Source organism: Mastigoproctus giganteus, chromosome 4 (assembly GCF_048544385.1).
Source record: "Mastigoproctus giganteus isolate SK-2022 chromosome 4, ASM4854438v1, whole genome shotgun sequence".
Taxonomy (NCBI): domain Eukaryota; kingdom Metazoa; phylum Arthropoda; class Arachnida; order Uropygi; family Thelyphonidae; genus Mastigoproctus; species Mastigoproctus giganteus.
Window position 1 is genome coordinate 104,686,043 of NC_143578.1, and position 24,425 is coordinate 104,710,467.

The window sequence follows — 24,425 nt, forward strand, 5'->3', positions numbered from 1 at the left end:
CAGACATATAAGTAGAGGATCTAGCCACAAGTGATTATGGATATAAATATGCAAGAAGGAGGAAATCAGAGCGACATAAATCAAAGGATAATATTTGTACTGTAAATTCTGTTTCAATTACACTGCAAACAGAAGAAGTTCAAATAGATTCTACCTACATTTTGAATGGCAGCTGTATTGTTTCAAGATGGAATCAAAATACTTTCTGGTGATGGAAAAATGCAACTTCATCAGGATGCACTCTTATCTGCCCTTACATAACCCCTGGCTTAGTGCCGTGAAGAGTTTCTAAAGATAGGGTACCTATGAGCCATATAATAAAGATCATATCATAAACCTACAAACACATATAATATTGGACTGATATTAGTCAACAAAAGAGATGGATTCCTAAAGCATTATGTCAGTGGTTTTCAACCAGAGTGCCACGACACACTATGGTGCCACAACAACATTCTTGGGGTGCCGTGAATTTCGGTTTAAGTTACTTCAAGTTATTATTATTTTTTTTAATTTATACATTTATTTCATTATAAAAAGGTGTATGATATCCACTGTACTGTATCTTTTTAATTTTGTGGTGACCTATAATTGATATTTATTTAGTACCTCTATATAAAGAATAAAATTATTATATAGGTATATATTAAAAGGTCGAAAACCACTGTGTGAGTTATTTGTTTTGTCCTAGGGGTGCCGTGAAAAAATTACTGGGACACTCTTGTAAACCGAGAAAGTTGGGAACCTCTGCATTTTGTTATGCAAATACGAAAAACTCCATTTAAAACCCATATAGAGGGTGGTATATATATGTGAAAAATAATGAGATATGAGTTAATTAACTACTGCAGAGCATACCACATTTTATAAAGTGGTCTTTTAATTTGATTACAGCATATAATCGCCAATAAAGTTCAATATAATTCGCTACTGTACTATATTCACAGAAAAACCATAACAAAGGGTGAGAAACATGTAGGAAATAAGACATTTGAATATCACATGGAAAATAATAAGACTACTTATGGCATACTGCATTTTATTAAGTTGTATGTCTTTTAGTATGTCAACAGCATATAATCAACAAAAAAAGTACGACACAATACAGTACTATAGTGTACTGAACAGATATTAGATATGTTTGACTATATGTTTACACCTCCTAATTCATTTCACAAATATACGTGGTCTCAATTCTAATCACAACAATGTCCATTTCCACTTGCAGTCTGCCAAACCCCATGTATGTTTTCTGACAGAATCTCAGTTATCAGTTGATTCAACTACTGCTCATTACAGATGCCCAAATTATTCGCTGTATGATTCCTTTCGCCTCAAAGGTGGTACTTGTGCATATGTCCATTCTGATATTCCCTGTCAGAGACTGGTAATTTGGAATCTCCTCTCTTCGATCTTCTCTGGCTTAAAATTTCTCTACCTCAAATTCATCTGTTGTCTCTACTGTTCTCCCAACTCCACTAATCACTTGGAGCTCTTTGACTTTCTCTCTTTGCAACTTGACTCTCTCCAGCCCAACTTTCCTAACAGTGAGGTAATTTTTCTTGGTGATTTTAATGTTCACAACTCCAGCTGGCTTCCGTTTTCTAGTGACACCGACCCAGCTGGATGAGATGCTGGGGCTTTTGCAATTACTAATGAACTTGCACAGATTGTTCATTTACCTACAAGAATACTGGACAAACCTAATCTTATACTGATCGCTTTATCTTTTTCTCACAAACAAACCTTCTACGTACACGGTCAGTGAGAGGTCCTTTAGGCACTTCAGATCATAACTTGGTGACCGTCTCTTCTCCAATGGAGCCTTTATCTCATGGCTATTCCCAACCTTGTGTTAGTTGGCATTACAAGAATGCAAAATGGGATGACCTGCGAGATTTCTTTTCTTCTTTTCCTTGGTTGAATTACTGTTTAAAAACTTCTGATGTCAACGTTTGCTCAGATCGTGAGAGTGAAATTATTCTTGCAGGAATGGAATCCTTTATCCCACACTCCTCTTTAAAATCTCGTCCTTTATCTAAACCTTGGTTTTCCAATAAATGTGCTAAGGCTGTTCAAGAGAAAAATGTTGCATATCGTGATTGGCTTGTTTCTAATTCTTCAGTTTCATTTTCTGCCTATACCAAAGCTTGCAACAATTGTAAAGCAGTTAGTAATCAGTCCAAACTAGAGTTTGAACAGGCTAAGGGTAGAAAACTTGCTTCTTGTCTTAATGGTAGCCGAGCATTCTGGTCTCTTGCCAAAGCTATTGGCTGCAACTTTTGCCCATCTCTGCTCCCACCTCTGTCTAAACCAGATGGTTCTGTTGTTACTTCAGCCAAGGATAAAGCTGACCTGCTAGCATCCCATTTTTCTTCCAACTCATGTATTAATGATCTTGGTAAAACACCTCCTTCCATTCCCAACACGCTCCATTCAGTGCCTCCTGTGGTCTTCCGTCAAAAGGATGTCAGAAGGATTTCGACAAATCTTGATGCTAAGAAACCTCCAGGTCCCGATGGTATTTCTCCACTTGTTCTCAAAATCCGTGCTCCTGAACTTACTCCTATTCTTTGCCGTCTTTTTTCACTTTCTTATTCCAAAGGTGTTTTTCCTTCTGCTTGGAAATTTGCTCATATCCAGCCAGTTCCTAAAAAGGGTGACAAATCCCTCCCATCCAATTATCATCCCATTGCAATTACTTCTACTCTTTCTAAAGTAATGGAGAAATCAATTAACCGCCAACTCTTAAACTTGTTATTTGGTTTTTTTTTCCGACCATTAGCAACTGAGGCCATATTGTTCCAGGAATATGCGGTGGTCATTCCCTGACCTTTCCGCATCCTCCATATTTGGTGGTGATGGGCTCGAACTCCGATCTAATCAAGAAGCGTGCGCTACACACTACTGCTCCTTCCCAGCTGGCTACGGAGGCGCCAACTCTTAAACTACTAGAAACCTTCCGTCTGATAAACGAGCGCCAGTATGGATTCTGTCAACGTCGATCCATTGGTGATATTCTGGCTTATGTTACCCATTTATGTACTAATTCAATGGAAAGGTTCAGTGAAACACAAATAGTTCCTCTTGACATCTCAAAGGCTTTCGATCGTGTTTGGCATAAAGGTCTTTTAAACAAGCTTTCATCTTATGGTTTGCCAACTGTTTTTAGTAATTGGTTATCCAGTTTTCTCTCTGATTGCTCACTGAGGGTGATGGTAGATGGATCTCTCTCTTCTAACTTCTCCACTAATGCCGGTGTTCCCCAAGGTTCACTTCTTTCCCCCACTCTTTTCCTCTTGTATATTAATGACCTTCTATCATTGACTGGAAATCCTATCCATAGTTTTGCCAATGATAGCACATTGCATTCCACTTTCCATTTTGAGAAACCTTGCCCTGCTCAATCAGCTTCAACTTCTCGAAAATCTGCTACCAATTCCTTAAATGCGGATCTTCAGGTAATTCTCCAGTGGGGCAAAGACAACCTGGTTGATTTCAATCCTTCTAAAATTCAGTCGAATCCTTTTTGCGAGAAGAATCCTCAGAAGAATCTTTTTTGTGAGATATCTCGTTTTATATCTCGCAAAAAGGATTCTTCTGCTCCTATGCTTATCTTTGGTGACACTCCGATTTCTAGGCAAAATGATATATCTCTTTTGGGGAATTAACCTGACTTCTAATCTCTCTTGTCACAAGCACATTACAAATATTGCTTCCTCTGCATCTAAAAAAACTTGGTTTTCTCTTTGGCTCTCAGCATTACTTTTCTTCCAAACAGCTGTTCACTCTGTACAAATCGCAAGTCCGCCCTACCATGGAATATTGTTCCCACATTTGGGGTAGTGTCCCCAAAACCTCTCTCAGGCATCTTGATTCCATTCAGAAGAGGGCAGTTAGATTAATTAATGATTCATCTTTAATAGAGTCTCTCCACTTGCTGTCTCATAGTCTTACTGTTTCTGCTGCATGCCTCTTCTACAGATATTTCCATGGGCACTGTTCTTCTGAATTGGCTACTATAATTCCTGCTCTCTCTTTCAAAACAGTCGGAACACGTGCAGCCACCAGCTAACATCCATTTACTGTCCAACTTCAAACTCACAGAAACAACTTTTCATCTTCCACGTTTATTCATGCAACTGCTATTTTCTGGAACAACCTTCCTTCATACATATTTCCTGAAAAGTACAGTCTACAGAAGTTCAAGTCCAATATCAACAAATATCTTCTTTCATCTTCTCAACCTCCAACCCAAGCACAGTACTAAGTACTATAGGTTCTAATACCTCTCGTGTTTGGGGTTTACATAAAAAAAAAAAAAAAAAAACCATGAACTTTACAAAAATGCTTTTGAAATTAATACAAGAAAGTAAAACTACAAATTTTCAGGCTGAACATTTACTTATTTTTTTATTGCTTAAAAAAATACAAAGAGCTTAACACTGATTATTACAACTTTCTTTATAAATGTGATTGACAGCAACCCACTTTATTCACTCTGGAGCAGCATAACTGGTCAGGATCATCACCTAAAAATAAAAGTGACTACAGTGGCCTCACACTGTTTTTAAATTCTATACAGTGGGACCAACTGATGCCATTACCAACAGCAAATTCTAATTGGAAAGCATTCAAGGAATTAATCTTAGAAACTATTGGGCTTTTCACACCAACTAAGATTGCGCCTCCGTAGCCAGGTGAGCAGGAGCAGCAGCACGTAGCACACACCTCTTGATTAGACCGGGGTTCGAGCCCGTGATCCACCAAATACGGAGGATGCGGAAAGGTCAGTGAATGACCACTGCATATCCCCGGAGCAATATGGCCTTAGTTGCTAATGCTCCTAAAAACCCAATAACAACAACAACACCAACTAAGAAATACTGTTCAAGGTGTAGGCCTAAATGGATGTCAGATGAACTGATGAGACTCGTGGCAATGGTGCCTCTGTAGCCAGGTGGGCAGGAGCAGCAGCGCATAGCACACGCTTCTTGATTTGACTGGGGTTCGGGCCCGTGACCACCAAATACGGAGGATGTGGAAAGTTCAGGAAATGACCGCCGCATATCCCCAGAGCAATATGGCCTTAGTTGCTAATGATCCTAAAAGCCAAATAACAACAACAACTCGTGGCAAAGAAGAAAAATGCATGTAAATCATAAATTATCAGGTGACACAGAAGCCTACGGTAGACAAGTCTGCAATCAAGTCACAATTAGGCAAGCAAAGGCTGATTACGAAAAATCTAGGGTAAAAGATGCAAAGAAAAATAGCAAAAACTCCTTTACTAAAGTAAACTCCAGAAGGAAGGAGATGAATCAGATTTGTCCACTTGATATCGATGGTTCGATTGTTGATGACCTTGCTCAGACAGCTGACAAACTGAATGAATATTTTGCATTTACATTCAAAAATGAAGAATTGTTGTTGTTGTTATTTGGTTTTTAGGCGCATTAGCAACTAAGGCCATATTGCTCCAGGGATATGTGGTGGTCATTCCCTGACCTTTCCGCATCCTCCGTATTTGGTGGGGCACAGGCTCGAACCTCGGTCTAGTCAAGAAGCGGGTGCTACGCACTGCTGCTCCTGCCCACATGGCTACAGAGGCACTCATGAGGAATTCTGTAGGGAAGTGGAGGACAGAAGTTAATTAAAAGCTAACAGGGAGTTTAATGATTTTGTAATAACTGAGAGCAAAATGGAGGAGAAATCGAAGTTAAACATAAGAAAGGTACCTGGGGTGGATGGGATCTATCCAGTTATGTTAAAGGAGGCGGGAAAGGAAGTAAGCAAAACCTTAGCCATAATTATGAGAGTATCCTTGGACTCAGGGGTAGTCCCCACAGACTGGAGATGTGTAAATGTATTGCCAATTAACAAAGGGGGATCAAGGTGTGACATGAATAATTACATATCTATAGTTTAACTTCTATTCTGGAGAAAATAATGGAGTCACTAATTAAAGATGCATTGCAGGATCATCTAGACAAGCCTGCATTAATAATTCAGACACAGCATGAGTTTGTTAAGGGAAAGTCTTGTCTGACAAATTTGATTGGATACTATGATGTGGTTACAAAGGAACTGGATGCAAAAAATAATTTTAATATCATATACTTGGATTTCAGGAAAGCTTTTGACACTGTTGCACATGGAAGACTACTGTACAAATTGGAGCAGAATGATATTAAGGGCAAGTTGCTACAATGGATAAATGGGTGGTTGAGTGGGAGAAGACAGAGTGGTAATCAATGAATGCTGGTCTTCGCAGACTAATGTTATTACTGGAGTTGCCCAGGATTCGGTGTTGGGCCCACTGTTGTTTTGTATATTTATCAAGTTTATCTGACTTAATATCCAAGTTGCAGATGATACAAAGGTTGGCAGGGTTGTTAAGGAAAGTAATGGCAGTGTGCTACTGCAACAGGTTCTAGAAAAGTTGGACAGATGGACTGAGAAGTGGCAACTGAAGTTTAACATTGACAAATGCAAAGTACTGCATACGGGTAGAAGTAACCCCAGAGAAACGTACCAACTGTGTGGTACTACACTTAGGGTGGTAGAAAATGAAATACAGTGGCAGATAAAAAAATTGCATCACTTGTGAATTTTGCAAATAATGTGTTTTGCACTGCATTGTGGGTTGCAGAAATGTTCAAAATGCATTTGTTAGATGGGATATATATCTCTGTGAATGAAATCCAATAAAAAGACTCCACCTGATATACCTAACTGCCATAAATATCTTCCCAAAGCGTAATTAATGGAAATATGAGAAATCATGCAAATGGCAATCATGACAACTAAACAAATTTTACTGCATTTACGTGTACAAACTGAAATGACAAGTTAACGTAATAGTATCATCATCATCATCATCATCAGCCATTTTCAATCCACTGCAGGATGAAGGCCTCTCCAGCAACTTTCCAGTTCCTTCTGTTTTGAGCACTGGCCATCCATTTACTACTCAAAAACTCATGAATTTCATCTATCCATCTCCGTCTTTGTCTTCCAGGTTTTCTTCTAGCTCCTCTTGGGTACCATTCTGTTATTTTCTTAGTCCATCTGTCATCATGTCTTCTAGCTATGTGTCCTGCCCAAGACCATTTTAGTTCTTTAGTTTTGATAAGAATGTCCTTTACTTGAGTTTGCTGCCTAATCCATGTGTTTCTCTTCTTTATGTACTGTAAATCAGCAAAATAAGTCTTCAATATTTTATTGTTCCTCCTCAAGCTGCAATTACAGCAATACAACCATCTAGCATACAGTTAATCAACTTCTGGATATACGGTTACCCAATTTCATGGTACCAAACTCTTACAATGCTCTCCTGCAGCTGAATCTTGTTGGCTTCTTAATTTTTAAGTTATGTTTTAAGCCTTGTGAGACAAGAAGACTAACTCATCATTAAATCTAAATAGCATAAAACTTACCAATTTTGCTGTGTGGCAAGGAGCTGAGTCCTGTTGAAAAATGCAGTTTTTAACGTCTGTGTGGTGATTCCTAATAACAGGTTTCAGGCACTCCTCCAAGCAGTGTAGGTGTCTGCATTCCATTAATAAACTTAATTTGCCCCACCCTTTGCTTGTTATGCATCTCCAGACCATCTCACCAGTGGGGAACTTTACAGTCAGTGGGATTATGACCTCCCTATCTCTACAGGGTAATGTTCAATAAATCATCGATAGGACACCATGGGCTTTCCTGGCCACCTGTTTATACTGCTCAGAAAACTTCATATCTGCCTCTGTCGTAACTTCCAGATCCCTTTCTTCCTCTGTTTTTAATTTGACTCCACCAAGTGTATAATTTATTTTCAGCTTGCTATTCCCCAAATGTAAAACCTTGCATTTTGCTGCATTAAAGCATAGCTGCCACTTTTCTGACATTCTTGAAGCCTGTTCAAGTCATCTTGAAGGAGCACTGCTTGGCACTGATCATTAACAACTTCCCCAATCATTATGTCATCATTAACGACTCTCCCAATGTTTATGTCATATGCAAATTTTGACATCATGTCCTTTATCCCATTGTTGCTGTTTATGAAAATCAGAAACAGCAGGCTCTAAGAACTAATCCTTAAGGGCTCCACTTCTGACGTTACTATTAATCACAACCCTCTGCCTTCTACTCTGCAGCCACCCTCAAACCATCTTAGAATCCTTCCAGCAATCCCAACGTGTTCCAGACTATACAGTAACCGTTCATGAGGGACTGAGACAAAAGCTTTGCAAAAATCCAAATAAGTTATGTCAAAATTGTTCCCTACATCCAGTTCATGAGTAATTGTGTCAAAATAGTTTACTAAGTCAGTTAAACATGATTTTCTCCTCCCCCCGTGTCCTTCAAAATGCCATTTCTTACTAAATGTTCCTGGATTGCACTCTTAATCATTACCTCTAAGACTTTTCCTACCACTGAAATCAGACTAAGCAGTCTGTAGTTACCAACTTCACCCTTAGAAACACCTTTGTGTATTAGTGATACATTGGTGCTTCTCCAACCAAAAGGAATCTCACCCAAGCCCAATGATGCTCTCATAACTAACCTCACTGGTTCAACTGGTGGCCTCCCTCAAAATTACTGAGTATATGCCATCAACTCTAGAAGCCTTACTTGCTTTCAGCCTCTAAAGTTTTTCTAATAAACAGTCATCAGTAATTTCAAATTCACTAATTTCATATGACTAAGCATCACTCGCACAGCCTCTCTTTGGTGAAGGGTCTTTCATCAGTAAAGACTGAGGCAGAGTACCTATTCAATCCATTAGCAACATCAGCTGGGTTATCTAAGACTTTCCCATGCCCAGTATAGAAGGGTTCAATCTTATTCATTTTCTTCTTCTTTGTATTCACATATGTGAAAAATTCCTTGTCCCCATTCTTTGTTCTCTTAGCTAGTACTTTTTCATACTCAGCCTTTGCCTCTCTAACCTTATTTGTGATACTGTTAAAGATCAACTTGTAGCTGTTGTAGACATCAGTACTTTTCATCACTTTAAGTTTCCCATGCTATCTTTTTCTGCTCTATTAGACAGGCCAGCTCCATAATTCATCCATTATCACACCCTCCTCCAACAACATTTTCTTAATAGTGTGTACATGTTCATGGCTTCTCTGATTTTTGTTTTAAACTATCAATAGTCCCCTCTACTGAAATTATAAACTGTGCCTTAACCTTTAACTACTGCAACATCTTTCTTCATCTTCCAACTAATGATTAGCATTAGCATTAGTAGAGGCATATGATAAGCAAGCTTATTCAGCATCAGCCAAAAAAAAAAAAAAAAAAAAAAACACCACTCCCATTTCACCCCTCCGTTCGCTCGAAATACCTGTCCAGTTGAGCCTTAAATTTGTTTAGGCTATCAACTTCAACAACAAGTGATGGAAGTCGGTTCCACCAACCAACCATCCGTCCTTCCTCAATTTGAATTTATGCCCTCTGAGCTGATTATTCTGAGCAAGATGAAGAATCCCATTGGCATTGAGCATGCTCAAACCATTCAAAGCCTTATACACCTCTATCAGATCACCTCGCCAGTGCCTAGTCTCCAGACTGTAATTTGCAAAACTTAAGCCTTTCTTCGTAAGAGCAACCCTTTGTTCCATTCACTAATCTTGTTGCCCTTCTCTGTACCCGTTCCAGCAGCTCTACATCCTTCTTGAAATGAGGCCTCCAGACCTGTATACAGTACTCAAGATGTGGCCTAACCATTGCCTTATACAAGGGAATAATCACCTCCTTATCCCTGCTAGAAAAATTCCTGTATATCATTGACAAGACACCATGAGCTACTCTTGCAGCTCATCTGCACTGCTCAGAGAACTTCATATCTGCCTGCACAATTACCCCCAGGTCCTTTTCATTCTCCACCACTGTCAGTGTAGTACCGCAGAGTTGATACGTTGCTCCGGGGTTACTGTTTCCCATATGTAGTACTTTACATTTGTCAATGTTAAACTTCATTTGCCACCTCTCAGCCCATCTGTTCAACCTTTCCAGATCCTGTTGCAGCAGCATAGCATCAGTGGTGTCCTTAACAACCCTGCCAACCTTTGTATCATCTGCAAATTTGGACATTAAACTTGATATCCCATCATCAATATCATTCATAAACACCGAAAACAACAACGGACCCAACACTGAACCCTGAGGAACTCCACTAATAACATTGGTCCACGTTGAGCAGTGTCCATTGATTACCACTCTCTGTCTTCTGCCACTCAACCATCCCCTTATCCATAGCAGCAATTTGCCTCCAATGCCACACTGCTCCAATTTGTGCAGCAGTCTTCCATGTGCAACAGTATCAAAAGCCTTTCTAAGATCCAAATATATAATATCAAAGTTATTCCCTGCATCCAGTTCTTTTGTGACTACATCATAGTATCCAATCAAATTGGTCAGGCAAGACCTGCCCTTATGAACCATGCTGCGTCTGAGCTATAACTGAATTCTTGTCTAGATGATCCTGCAGTGCTTCTTTAACCAGTGCCTCCATTAATTTACCTGGAACAGAAGTTAAACTAACAGGTCTATAATTACTTGTGTCAGCCTTTGATTCTCCTTTGTGAATTGGGGTTACATTTGATTGTATGATTGTATGAGCACTACCTGCTAATGGTTCCCGTACTTTAAGCTCTATGATGTCATCTGATTTGTGAATAATGATGAGTTCAACAATATTTTTACCCCTAGTATTTTCAATAACATGCTGGTTAAAATAACAATCATCTAGTTTATTTAAAAATTTTGTCCCTCATGGTGGGTTTCTCTCCCACTTATTCTAATCAATTAGGGGAAGATTGAAGTCATCCATAATAAAGACATTCACACTTGCTTGCCCATTCCATCTGCATGCAGAGACTTTCATCATAATCTTCTGAATCTTCTGGTCTCTAGATTACTCCCACTCTCGTTATACTGTTGCTTTCAACTAATTCACACCACACATTCTATTCTGGCAGACAACTTCTCACTCAGCAAAAACTCTTTTCGTCCTCAGGCTGCTTTTGATAAGAAGTATGACCTACCACCCCTTCTATCTTCCCTATCTTTTATAAATACATTATACCTACTATAGTTGAACTCATCATTCCCCAATTTACAGGTGGCACCATGTTTCTGTTATCCCTATTATGTCAGCATTAGTTGTCCTGACCAGGAGTTTGAATTCAGCCATTGTATTGACAACACTCCTAACATTACTGTAGACCTAGTTAAGACTAAGTATTCTTCTATAGTTTACTACCCTGACACACCCCTTGAAGTTATTCAGGCTTGTTTCCCTGGATTTATCTTTAAGCTCATTTGAAATGCTGCTACCCTCCGAACATCTTGCCAACATCGATTGCAGCAACAAACAAGAATAATTTAAAAAGGATAGCAGCAACTTAGGCAGAACCATGGATAATGGTACTTGTCTCAAAGTTAAACATGCCCAAGCCTTGGTGCCAAGTACTTAGCCCCAGTCTTCAGTGGGATCACATGATCAAAAATTTAATGCAATAAAACATAAATTTTATATGAAATATATTTTTTAATTACTGTGGAAAATAATAGCCATCAACCAGTATTACCAATTGTTGATTTTGTCAAAAGAGAAAAAAATAAAACAATTTGGTGAAAGCTTGCTTAACCATCTAAATGAATTTCAGTATTTTTTTTTACTTACAAACTGACCTAAAATTTTGTTTTTTTAATGAAAAATTATCAGAAACTTTTACACATTAAATTCTAGAACAAATAACATGCAACATTTTATTTTCCTACATGCAAATTACAAACACAATTTTAAAAAAATAAAAAATATTAAAATAGAATTAAAAATTTAAAAATAATTATACAATACTCACAGGCCTACTCAGTCCTCTCAAACTTTTCCTTAAAACAGGATAAATTTCATCGAATCGAATTGTTCCAAGCTGAATATCCTATTATTCAAAAATATAAAAATAAAAAAACTTTAACCACTAATAAAATCAGTACCTAAACATTAAATACACAAGGTAACAGAATTTATTATTAACACTATGCTACTACTGTACAGAATCAACATTCACTTCCAGATTGGAAGCTGAATCAGGATGGATTCCATAAGACATACATTATCCAATAGGAGTTGGTCAACATAAAACAGAGTACAGAACCGAGCTGCCATGATGAGGATGAATCTAGTCTGTAACCATATTTAAGAAAGCATTAATACTGAGGAGTTCTAGTGCCTCTCAACAAAGCATGCCCCATACTAAGACCAACCAATCCACTCTTTCAGTCTCCAAAATACTTATACTTCATACATCAAATACATATTTTTAACTCCAAGTTTGGGCTGACTACTCATTTAGCCATAACCTTTTGACAGCATGCATATTCAAAGTTATATTTTATATATATATATATATATATATATATATTACCACAGCCACTACCAAAGCTGTGGTAACATATACTGCAAAGTTTTGGTAGCAACTTTAGTATTAGTAATGGCCGCATGGTGCAATGCTGCACCAACTAAAAAAAAAAAAAAAAAAAAAAAAACAACGAATAAAACAATGATAAAAAAAAACTAATAATTAATAAAATAAAAGGAAATTAAACCTATCATCCTATGTGTTTCCCTCACCCAAAGGTATTATCAAGATGACCTTTGAATTTTCCCAACTGTCAGCCTCTGCCACCCATGTAGGCAACTTATTCCAGTAATTTATAACTCACTGGCTAAAATAAAACTTCCTGCAGTCCAATCTAAACATATCCCCCAGTAACTTGAATTTAAGTCCCCTAGTTCTAGCATCATTTATAATTTTGAAAATTTCGTCCTCGTTCATTTTACTGATGCCTCTCAGAGCCTTAAACACCTCAATCAAATCTCCTCTAAGGTGTCTAGTTTCCAAACTCTGCAACCCACATATTCGAAGTCTTTCTTCATAAGGACACCCTTTTGCCGATCTCACCAGGCGAGTTATCCGTCTTTGCACCCTTTCAAGAAGCTCAATGTCTTTCGTTAGGTGTGGTCTCCATACTTGTACACAGTACTCCAAGTGTGGTCTAACAAAAGCCTTATATAATGGGATTATCACGTCTCTATCTCTACTTGCAAAAATTCAATAGATCATCGAGAGGACACCATGGGCCTTCCTTGCAACCTGTTTACAATGCTCAGAGAATTTCATGTCTGACCGTATCGTAACACCCAAGTCCCTTTCCTCCAGTACTGGGTTTAATTGAACTCTACCAAGTGAATAAGTTATTTTGGGATTACTGTTTTTCAGGTGTAATACCTGAGAAATTATAAATTACAAACACAATTTTACAAAAATTTTAATCCACACTTTGTTGGATTAACGCATAGCTGCCATTTTTCTGACCATTACTGAATGGTCAAAAAAATGGCAGTTTTAACATCATCTGCAAATTTAGACATCACGCCCTCTATCCCTTCATTAATGTCGTTTATGAAAATTAAAAACAACATTGATCCTAATACTGATCCTTGGGGAACCCCACTTCTTACATCAACCCAATCTGAGGAATAGCCATTTATCACAACCCTCTGCCTCCTGCCCTGAAGCCATCCTGATATCCATCTAAGGATTTTCCCAGTGATTCCAACCTGTTCCAGCTTATAAAGCAACCGCTCATGTGGGACTGAGTCAAAAGCTTTGCTGAAATCTAAATAAACAATTTCGAAATTATTCCCTAAATCCAGCTCATGAGTGACCCTTTCAAAATAGCAAACCAGATTTGTTAAACATGATTTTCCCTTTACAAAATCATACTGAGTATCCTTGAGAATTTCGATTCTATCAAATGATTCGGAATTCCACCCTTGATCATTGCCTCCATGATTTTCCCTACCACTGAAGTCAGACTGACAGGTCGATAATTTCCCACTTCACTCTTAGAACCACCCTTATGTATGGGAGATACATTGGCACTTTTCCAATCCAATGGAATCTCCCCAGAGTCTAGTGATGCTCGCATAATTAGCATCAATGGTTAAATGCACTTACTTGCTACCTCCCTTAAGATTATAGGGTATATTCCATCAGCCTCCAGGAGCCTTACTGGCCTATAGGCGCGAAAGTTTTTTCATTAAATAATCTTGTTTATAACTTAGTTAAAACTGAACTCCCAAATTATTTACTTTTTTCCCCTTTAAAGTATTTCTCTTAGATGAAATTTTGGTTTTTGTAATGCCTAAATTAATAATGCCACTCTGCATGATTTATGATGTTTGTAAACTAATAGCTGTTTTTATCTGTTTTTTTTATGATGATTTCAGAAATATTATTCATTTTTTTCTATCATGTACAAGTTGTATTATTAAATGTACTAAGTTAAGAGTGAATGCTAAGAAGATTTACTAAATCTTCACATGTTGGCAACACTGTCTTCATGTCATTTGTTTCTTGACCTTAAGAGCTCCATGCAGCAGTGTTTATCAGTGTGAGTTCAGTTTAGTTTTGAGGTTGTGTCAACCTTGTGCTGAAAAGTGAGTAAAATGTCATCATGCAAGTGTTTGAACAATCCAAACTTATTTTGTTATATTTGTGAAAGTTATGTAGTCCTCAAGCAAAGAAATAGAAGTTGTAAAAAATGTGTATTGTGCTTATTGTTAAGTGAAACTTGGTGCATTTGAAAGAAACAAATTTCACACACCACTAACAGACTCCAAAACTATCCCTCCTTCCACTCTTGCACATCAAACTGCATTTGATGAAACAGTTTGTAAAAGCATTACCTCGTGAAAGTCCCTGCTTCAACTACCTTTGTACTAACTTCCCATCAATCACCCAAGAGAAGCTAAAACAAGGTATTTTTATTGGACCTCAAATTCGTAAGCTGATGAGGAACTGAGATTTTGAGGTAACTATGAACAAAAGAGAAAAACAGGCATGGATTAGCTTCATGCCTGTTGTTGAGAACTTCTTAGGGAATAATAAGGATCCAGACTACAAGAATATACTTAAAAATATGTTGGTAAACTTCAAGAAGCTGTGCTGCAATATGAGTGTCAAGGTACATTTTTTACACTCCCACATCAACTACTTCCTAGAAATCTATGAAGTGTTAGTGAAGAACAGAGTAAGAGGTTTCACTAGGACATTAAATACACAGATGAGGCACCCAGGGAGGCGGAATATCACCAAGATGACTGACTATTGCTGGATGCTGAAGAGGGACTGTAAAGTAGAGGATCCGCAAGAAAATGAAAGAAACAAAAATTTGACCCATTGTAGATCAATTTTTAAAATGAGAGGGAAGTGTTTGGCGGACTTTTTATCAAACTACAACTATTTTTAATAGTGTTATCAACATGTATTTAAATATAAAAGTCTGGTAAAAGTAGCATTTTGTCATAATTTCAGTGTACAAATTCTGCCAAAAGTCTCTGGTAAAAGTAGCATTTTGTTATTATTTCAGTGCACAAATTCTCCCAAAATTAATAAAAATTTGTGAAAAATCAGTTTCTTTCATGATTTTTGAAGAAACCTGATGTGTGATGGAAACAAACAGAAGTCATTTTTTAAATAAGCATTAGAGAATGATTGAGAAAACATCAGTGAATTATTTTCAAAATTCTGAGTAGTGTAATTAATTGTAACAATTTTTTTTTTTGTCCTTTAGTACAACCAAGTATGGTCTGCTAATGGGTTCCCGCAAGGTTCCTGAAACACATTACCAAACTGTATAGCACAATTAGTCAATAAGGCTAAATAAACTAACTTTAAAAAACCAACATGGTATAAGAGTGGTTATTCAGAAAGAAAAATTTAATGACAGTTTACTGTACATAAATATGCAGCATCAATATATATTTTCAAACATCCTTCAAACCTAAGTTTTGGAACAAATAGGTGATCAATAGGTGAGCTGGGGCCAAGGGACAGAACAACTGAACAAATTTGGCAACGCCTCAAACACTTAAACCAGAATATAAAATTCAAAATTTAAATCTAAAACAAAGGCAGCCTACCTTTCCTGAAATCTTTTCAGAAAATCCACAGAAATACAAATGGAAATATACAAGAAACCACTGGAAATAGGCATCATCCTGAATTATAAATCGTGCCATCAACACTACAAATATCAGAGTCCCGAAATCATTTATTTTAAGAGCCCACTGCATTTTCAAGAGGGGGAGGGCCCTCCAATAGGTATTATTATTATTATTAGCCATATGGTGCAAGGAAGCCTGAGGCTTATGCTGCACCAGCAAAAAAAAAAAAAAAAATCCTGAGTTACCCTCAGAGTGAGAAAGAGACAGACAGAAGTAGAAAGGAATCACCAAGAAAGAGAAGAATGATGATATCCAGCTTGGGACCCTGGGTGTGCCAAGCCCATACTCACCAGATGTGAGCAGTAATCACCAAACTTCAACAAATAATGAATTCAGTACTCCACACCTGAACCAAAACCTACAAAGAGACCAACCATCTGCATACTATATGTACCTAACATCAGCAAAAAAAAATAGCTGAAGAAGTAAGGAAATGTGGAGTCAGTACATTTTTCAAAGGAACAACTTCGTGAACCAGACAGTAAAACATCCAACCAACAACCCAAACAATCCTAGAGAACTGAGTTACAAAACAGATTATAACTGTGGAGGTACCCACATAAGGGAATCACACAGACACCTCAATTCTAGATTAAAAGAATAAAAAAGATGTCCAATATGGAAGAATAAACAAATCTGACACTGCCTTCCATGCATTCCAGTTGCAGAGATATTTGGCAATTTAGCAACATTACAGTCCTTTCAACCAACCAACAGTACAACAGAAGAAAATTTAAAGAATTGTTGTTTATAAAAATGTTCAGGGCCAACTCTTTAATCAGAAAACAAGATAGAAAATTCAAACAACAATATTTAAACATCCTTAAAGGGATAGCAAAAAAAAAAAAAATAAAGCCTTCTAGAAACTTCTCTGCTGGTACATATACGAGTGGGTTCTGCACCAAACAAGCATTTTCATATTTCAAAAAGTGTATGTGTTTCAGAGAGCGAGTGGTGACCAAGTCTTTCGGTGAATTAGTGTTTGTAAACAAGTGTTGTGTGCATTAGTGTAAATCATGAACTGTGTTTAAATTAGAAATAAAAATCTACAATTTCTTAATTGTGTTCTTATGCACGTGTACCTCAATTGTATGTGAAATATGACACGTTCTTGCTGAAATAAGTCTGATAGCTTTTGATACATTTGTGGCAAAATGGTATTAAAATGGCAACAGAAGCCACTGCCACAACTTGTGAGAAAAGCCTATGAACTCTAGTTGGAGATCAAGATAAAGTATGGGCCCAAAGATTTCCTGTACCTCATGTTCAAGGACATTAACAAGGCTGGCTTAGAGGTAGTCATAAATCAATGCCTTTTGCTGTTCCAATAAAATGGCAGGAACCTCGAGACCATATCAACAACTGTTACTTTTGCATGACCAATATTTCTGGTTTTTTTCTGGGAATTCCAAGCATAAAGTAGAGTATCCCAACATACTTCCTTCTGCTCTAAGACCAGTTCCTCACGATGCCAGTGCCTAAAGTCACCAGAAACTTATGAACTTGACTTTGATTCAGGATCATTAAAGGAGTCTCCAGGAGATGCAGAACCCACAATGAGTACAGATCCAGACTTTTCAACTCTTGATACTGCAAAGTTGCATCTAATCACTCGGACAGAATTAACCGATTTGATCAGAGACTTGGACCTCTCCAAACCCAAGGCTCAATTACTAGGATCACGGCTTCGGCAGTGGAATCTTCTTGAAAAGAGTGCCAAGGTGTCTTTTTATAGTAAGAAGCAATCTAACATAATGACCTATTACTCCAGGGATGGTGCTTTGGTTTATTATAACAATGTCCAGAAATTAATGAAAGAGTTACATCTGGAGCATGTCCACAAGCAATGAAGGCTTTTCACTGATTTGTCTAAGGTCAGCTTGAAAGCAGTTTTGCTCCATAATGGAAATAAGCATCCATCTAAGCACCAATGGCCCATGCAGTTCACATGAAGGAAACATACGATAACCTACATGTTCTTTTGCAAAAATAATATGCTATCAAGAATAGAAATGGAATATCTGTGCCGACCTAAAAGTGGTAGCTTTGCTGACTAGATTTCAAGGTGGATACACTAAATACTGTTGCTTTTTATGCGAGTGGGCAGCTGAGCAAAGGATTGCCACTACAGGGCAAAAAAATGGTCAGACTGTTCAGGAACTACACCAGGTCAAAAAAAATGTAGCACATCCTCCTTTGTGGATAAGTCAAAAATCTATTTACCTCCATTCCATATTAAGCTAGGTCTGATAAAAAAAAAAAAAAAATGGAATTTTTTCCAAGATAAAAGATGGAATTTTTCTATCGCCTCAAATCAAACTGCTATTCCAAGATGAGGAATTCACTAAAAAATTAAATGCTACAGAAATAGGAGCCTGGAAGGCATTCAAAAACATCTGCCGGAACTTTTGAGACAATGAGAAATCACAAAATTACAGTGAAATTGTGGATGAGCTAATTTTGACATACAGAGAGTTGGGATGCAACTTGTCATTAAAGCTTCATTTCCTACATTCCCATTTAGCAATTTTTCCTGAAAACTTGAAAGCAGTCTATGATGAATATGGTGAAAGGATTCACAGAGATACTTCTCAAAAAGAAAAAAGATATCAGGGAAAAATGAACTCCAAATACATTGACAGACTACTGTTGGAATCTCGCACAGTTTTTTTTTTTTTTTTTTTATGTTAACCCCAAACACGAGAGATATTAGAACCTATAGTACTTAGTACCATGCTTGGGTTAGAGGTTGAGAAGATGAAAGAAGATATTTGTTGACCTTGGACTTGAACTTCTGCAGACTGTAATTTTCAGGAAATACGTATGAAGGAAGGTTGTTCCAGAAAACGGCAGTTGAATGAATAAACGAGGAAGATGAAAAGTTGGTTCTGTGAGTTTGAAGTTAGCCAGTAAATGGATGTTAGCAGGTGGCTGCACATGTTCCGACTGTTTTGAAAGAGAGAGCAAGAATTATAGAAGCCAATTCAGAAGAACAGTGCCCATGGAAGTATCTGTAGAAGAGGCATGCAGCAGAAACAGAACGTCGATGAGACAGCAAGTGGAGAGACTCTGACATAAATCATTAATTAACCTAACTGCCCTCTTCTGAATGGAATCAAGAAGCCTGAGAGAGGTGTTGGGGACACCACCCCAGATGTGGGAACAGTATTCCGTGGTAGGGTGGATTTGCGATTTATACAGTGTGAGCAGATGTTAGGAAGAAAATAACGCCGAGAGCGAAAGAGAAAACCAAGTATCTAGATGCAGAGGAAGCAATATTTGTAATGTGCTTGTGCTAAGAGAGATTAGAAGTCGGGGTAATCCACAAAAGGGATATATCATTTTGCCTAGAAATCGGACTGTCAGCAAAGAAAAGCATAGCAGCAGAAGAATCCATTTTGCGAGAAATAAGACAAGACTGAGTTTTAGAAGGGTTGAAATCAACTAAGTTGTCTTGGCCCCACAGGAGAATTACCTGAAGATCAGCATTTAAGGAATTGGTAGCAGATTTTCGAGAAGTTGAAACTGATTGAGCAGAGCAAAGTTTCTCAAAATGGAAAGTGGAATGCAATATGCTAACATCAGCAAAACTATGGATAGAATTTCCAGGCAATGGAAGAAGGTCATTAATATACAAGAGGAAAACAGTGGGGGAAAGAACTGAACCTTGGGGGACACTGGCATTAGTGGAGAAGTTAGAAGACAGAGACCAATCTACCATCACCCTCAGTGAGCGATCAGAGAGAAAACTGGATAACAAATTACAAAAAACAGTTGGCAAACCATAAGATGGAACCTTGTTTAGAAGACCTTTATGCCAAACACGATTGAAAGCCTTTGAGATGTCAAGAGCAGCTACTTGTATTTCAACGAACCTTTCCATTGAATTAATCCATAAAGGGTAACATACGTCAGAATATCACCAGTGGATCGACACTGATGGAATCCATACTGGCGATCATTGATGAGACAAAGTTTCTAGGTAGTTTAAAAGTTGGCGGTTAATTGATTTCTCCATTACTTTAGAAAGAGTAGAAGTAATTGCAATGGGACAATAACAGCATGGGAGGGATTTTTCACCCTTTGTAGGAACTGGCTGGATATGAGCAAATTTCCAAGCAGAAGGAAAAACACCTTTGGAATAAGAAAGTGAAAAAAAGGCGGCAAAGAATAGGAGTAAGTTCATGAGCACAGATTTTGAGAACAAGTGGAGAAATACCATCGGGACCTGGAGCTTTCTTAGCATCAAGGTTCGTCAAAATCCTTCTGACATCCTTTTGACAGAAGACCACAGGAGGCATTGAATGGAGCGTGTTGGGAATGGAGGGAAGTGTTTTTCCAAGATCATTAATACATGAGTTGGAAGAAAAATGGGATGCAAGCAGGTCAGCTTTATTCTTGGCTGAAGTGACAACAGAACCATCTGGTTTGGACAAAGGTGGGAGCAGAGATGGGCAAAAGTTGCAGCCAATAGCTTTGGCAAGAGACCAGAATGCTTGGCTACCATTAGGGCAGGAAGCAAGTTTTCTACTCATAGCCTGTTCAAACTCCACATGGGAAGCTTCAAAGCCACAGACGCTTCCCATGTCGACAAAAGAACGAGTTCAAAAACACAGAGAACGAAAAAATATGCAGAGTTTAATAAAATCTGCTTCTGAAGATTTTGATCAACATCAACCTTCTACATCAACTTTCATCAAGAAGCTGGACTGTCAACATCACGAAATTATATTCAAGAGCTTCCTGAAGATTTCGATCCAGAAGATTTGAATTTAAACGAATTACCTGAGGATTTTCAATTGATTCCTGAACTGACTTGACACAGTATACTGCAACTACCAGCTTCAATTTTGCATCTTACAAAAGAATACAAAAAATACACAAATCCAGTTATTTAATGGGCTTGGTTTCTAAGGGAGATGAAAGGGTTTGGTTAAAGTATCTACTTACGACTCCTTTATATCATCTTTATGATATCGAGAATGCCGACCAGGCTAGCCGGGTGGGTAAAGTGCCTGCCTGGCAACCCAAAGGTCATGGGTTCGATTCCCGCCTCTGGCTTGGATCAAAGTACTGCAAAAACCATGGGAGGTGCATTATGGCCACAGAAGCCTATGCACCAACAACTACCAAAAAAAAAAAAAAAAAAAATATCGAGATTGATGAAGCATTCTTCGATGAAAACATGGAACATGATGATGCTTCTACACGTGATGAAACTATATCTATTGAAGAAAGTTTAGTCGCTCAACAACAAAAACTCTTTTGTGGAGCAAGGACAAATATTTATGAATAGTGAACAAAATATTCCACAAGGTTTGCTTTTTGACAAATATGCATAAGAATTGTCCTTTCTTAGCGTTTATCTTGGTCAGTATCGAGAGTTTACAGAAAATTTAAAAGTTACACCGTTTATGATGGCATCGAGTAAAGTTTGTCATTCAGATCGGCATGGAACGACGCCCTACCATCTTTATATGGCCATGAAAATAATGAGACTAGGAATGAGACAGGTTAAATAAATTTAAGGAGGAACTGGACAGGCATTTGGAGGGAATGGTGTGATTTTTTTTTTTTTTTTGGCTGATGCTGCATAAGCTTATACACTTGCTTTCTTGCATCACATGCCACTACTACTACCTCCAGAACTAGAAAAATGTTACTTTAGCTGACTTCGTTGCCAATTATACTTACACCTGTCGCGACATGAATGTCGACTTCATCAATATCCAAAAATACTTCAATTGAAACTATGATATGGCCAACAACTTGAATGAATATAAAAGAGAGATGGTTACTCTTCATTAACCTTTTTGAAGTGAAGAGGAAATACTTTCTGAAATGAAATTTCTCGCTTTGTGGAATAAACACGAACAAGTTATTTTAGAATGTCATAAAAATTATGAATCTAATTTAGATATTCAGAAAACTATGGAGATCTGTCATGAAGATACCATACTGACATAGAAGCCGACGCAGCCGTCACGGCACCTCCATAGCCAGGTGGGCAGGAGCAGCAGTGCAAAGCACACGCTTCTTGATTACACCGGGGTTCGAGCCAGTGCCCACCAAATATGGAAGATGCAGAAAGGTCAGGGAATGACCACCGCATATCCCTGGAGCAATATGGCCTTAGTTGCTAATGCTCCTAAAATCCAAATAACAAACAAATAACAAGCAACCATCATCAATGATATACAAAACTTCGCAATGTTTATTCGTGAAGACACTGATCCATTTAAAGATTTCTACAAACATCCTGAGTGTGAAATGAATAGCGACTTTCAACTAGCAACTTTAAATCAGCTTGGTGCAATAGAAAAGAAACGAGAAAATTTAATACCAAACAATCAGTTTTGGGATTTAATGCAAAAAGCTAATTTAAAACAGGAAGGAATTTTGTTGCATGTCATTTTACTTTACTTCAACCTAATTGTTAACCTATCCAAATATTCCTTACTGGCCCTATTGGCTGTGGCAAGACGTTCATGATTCAATTACTGATGAAAGTTTATAATCGATTTACTAGCACTGATAATTTCTGTAATGCTTATATAACTTGTGCTTCTACTGGAAAAGATGCTGTAGCTATTAATGGTACTACCGTGCACACCGCATTGAAAATTTCGATATTGAAGAATTTACCCCGGTCTTATGAAGTTGCTCAACGATATCGTACTCTTTTCAACTATGTATGAGTTTTAATTATCGACGAAGTTAGTACGATTTGAGCTGAACTTTTATCTCAGATAGATGTTTGCCTGCGACAAATTACAGGCCGTGTAGATCATAATTTCGGTGGATTAGACATTTTTAATGTGAAAACATCTATGGTGGCACTGGAGTAAAATCGATAGGTAACAAAATTTTCTTACAGAACAGAAATGATACAATTGATCGGTAATGATTTTTTTTTTTTTTTTTTTTTTTTTTTTACGGAAAAGATGCAATTGACGTCACTTCCTATTAGGCGGTTTCCGTAGCAGAGTGGTCATGAGCGGGAGTGCAGTAGCACACGCTCTTTGAGTTGACCGGGGTTCAAGCCCCTGACTGCTGAATACGGTCGATCTGAAAACCCGCACTGGACCAGCGTGGCAGATTATGGTCCATTTCCCTCAACATGAATTGTTGAGGAGGCTTCCATCCTGCAGTGGGTTGATAATGGCTGCACTTTACCTTTTTTTTTTTACCTATTAGGTAGCTGTTAGATTTTAAATGACGCAAATGACGTCACTTCCTAAATGGCATTAATGATGCTGACTCAGTCACTAACGTTTATTTGGTAGGGTAAGTAGTTGATTCAGTAGAGCAAGTTCACACTAAGATACAGAAATGACATCACTTCCTAAATGACGCTAACTCAGTCACTAACATTGATACGGTAGAGTAAGCAGCGGGTAGCAATATCATAAAAGAATAGGGCGCCTCCGTAGCCAGGTGGGAAGGAGCAGCAGTGCACAGCACACGCTTCTTGATTAGACCGGGGTTCGAGCCCGTCATCACCAAATACGGAGGATGCGGAAAGGTCAGGGAATGACCACCGCATATCATGGAGCAATATGGCCTTAGTTGCTAATGCTCCTGAAAACCAAATAACAACAACAACAACAACATAAAAGAATAAAAGCTTCGAAGCCAATGAAGAAGCCTCTCATGTCATTACCATTAGCAGAGGCATACGATGCCAGAAAGCAATCGTATGCCTCTACTAATGCTAATTTTTACTAATGCTAAAAATCAGCCAAAAAAAAAAAAAAAAAAAAACCTCTAATTTCACTCATCTATTCACTCCAAATGCTTCTCCAGCTCAGGTTAAATTTATTTAAGCTATCAACTTCAACAGCAAAAGATGGAAGGCTTCCAGCAATTCCAGCAATCAACTACCAACTGACAAAAGGCAAATTTCCACATATCTATTCTACAACTGTCTTTCCTCAGTTTGAATCTATGCCCCCTCAGGTTCTTAATCTGAGCAAGAGGAAGAATCCCATCAGCATTGGTCTTGCTCAACCCGTTCAAGCCCTTTTACACCTCAGTCAGGTCACTTCACAAATGCGAGGTGTATAAGGGCTTGAACCACCAGACACTGCATTTTGCAGAACTTAAGCCTATCTTGATAAGAGCACCCCTTTGTTCCCCTCACCAATCTTGTTGCCCTTCTTTGTACTCGTTCTAGCAACTCTACATCCTTCCTAATACGAGGCCTCCAGACCTGTACACAGTATTCTAGGTGTGGCCTGACTATTACCTTGTACAACGGGATAATCACCTCCCTATCCCTGCTAGCAAAATTCCTAATCATTGACAAGACTCCATGACCTGCCCTGGCAGCCCATATGCACTGCTCAGC

At 38.0% G+C, this 24,425-nt stretch overlaps 1 protein-coding gene across 1 annotated transcript in view; it reads right to left on the reverse strand.

The window, feature by feature from the left end:
- LOC150086960 (KICSTOR complex protein SZT2-like) overlaps positions 1-24,425 on the reverse strand; it is a 1,378,951-nt gene that overhangs the window by 1,328,988 nt on the left and 25,538 nt on the right. The window contains exon 4 of the mRNA XM_090372336.1: positions 11,865-11,942. Within this exon, the coding sequence (XP_090228462.1) occupies positions 11,865-11,942 (78 nt within the window). The remainder of the gene's footprint in view (positions 1-11,864; positions 11,943-24,425) is intronic.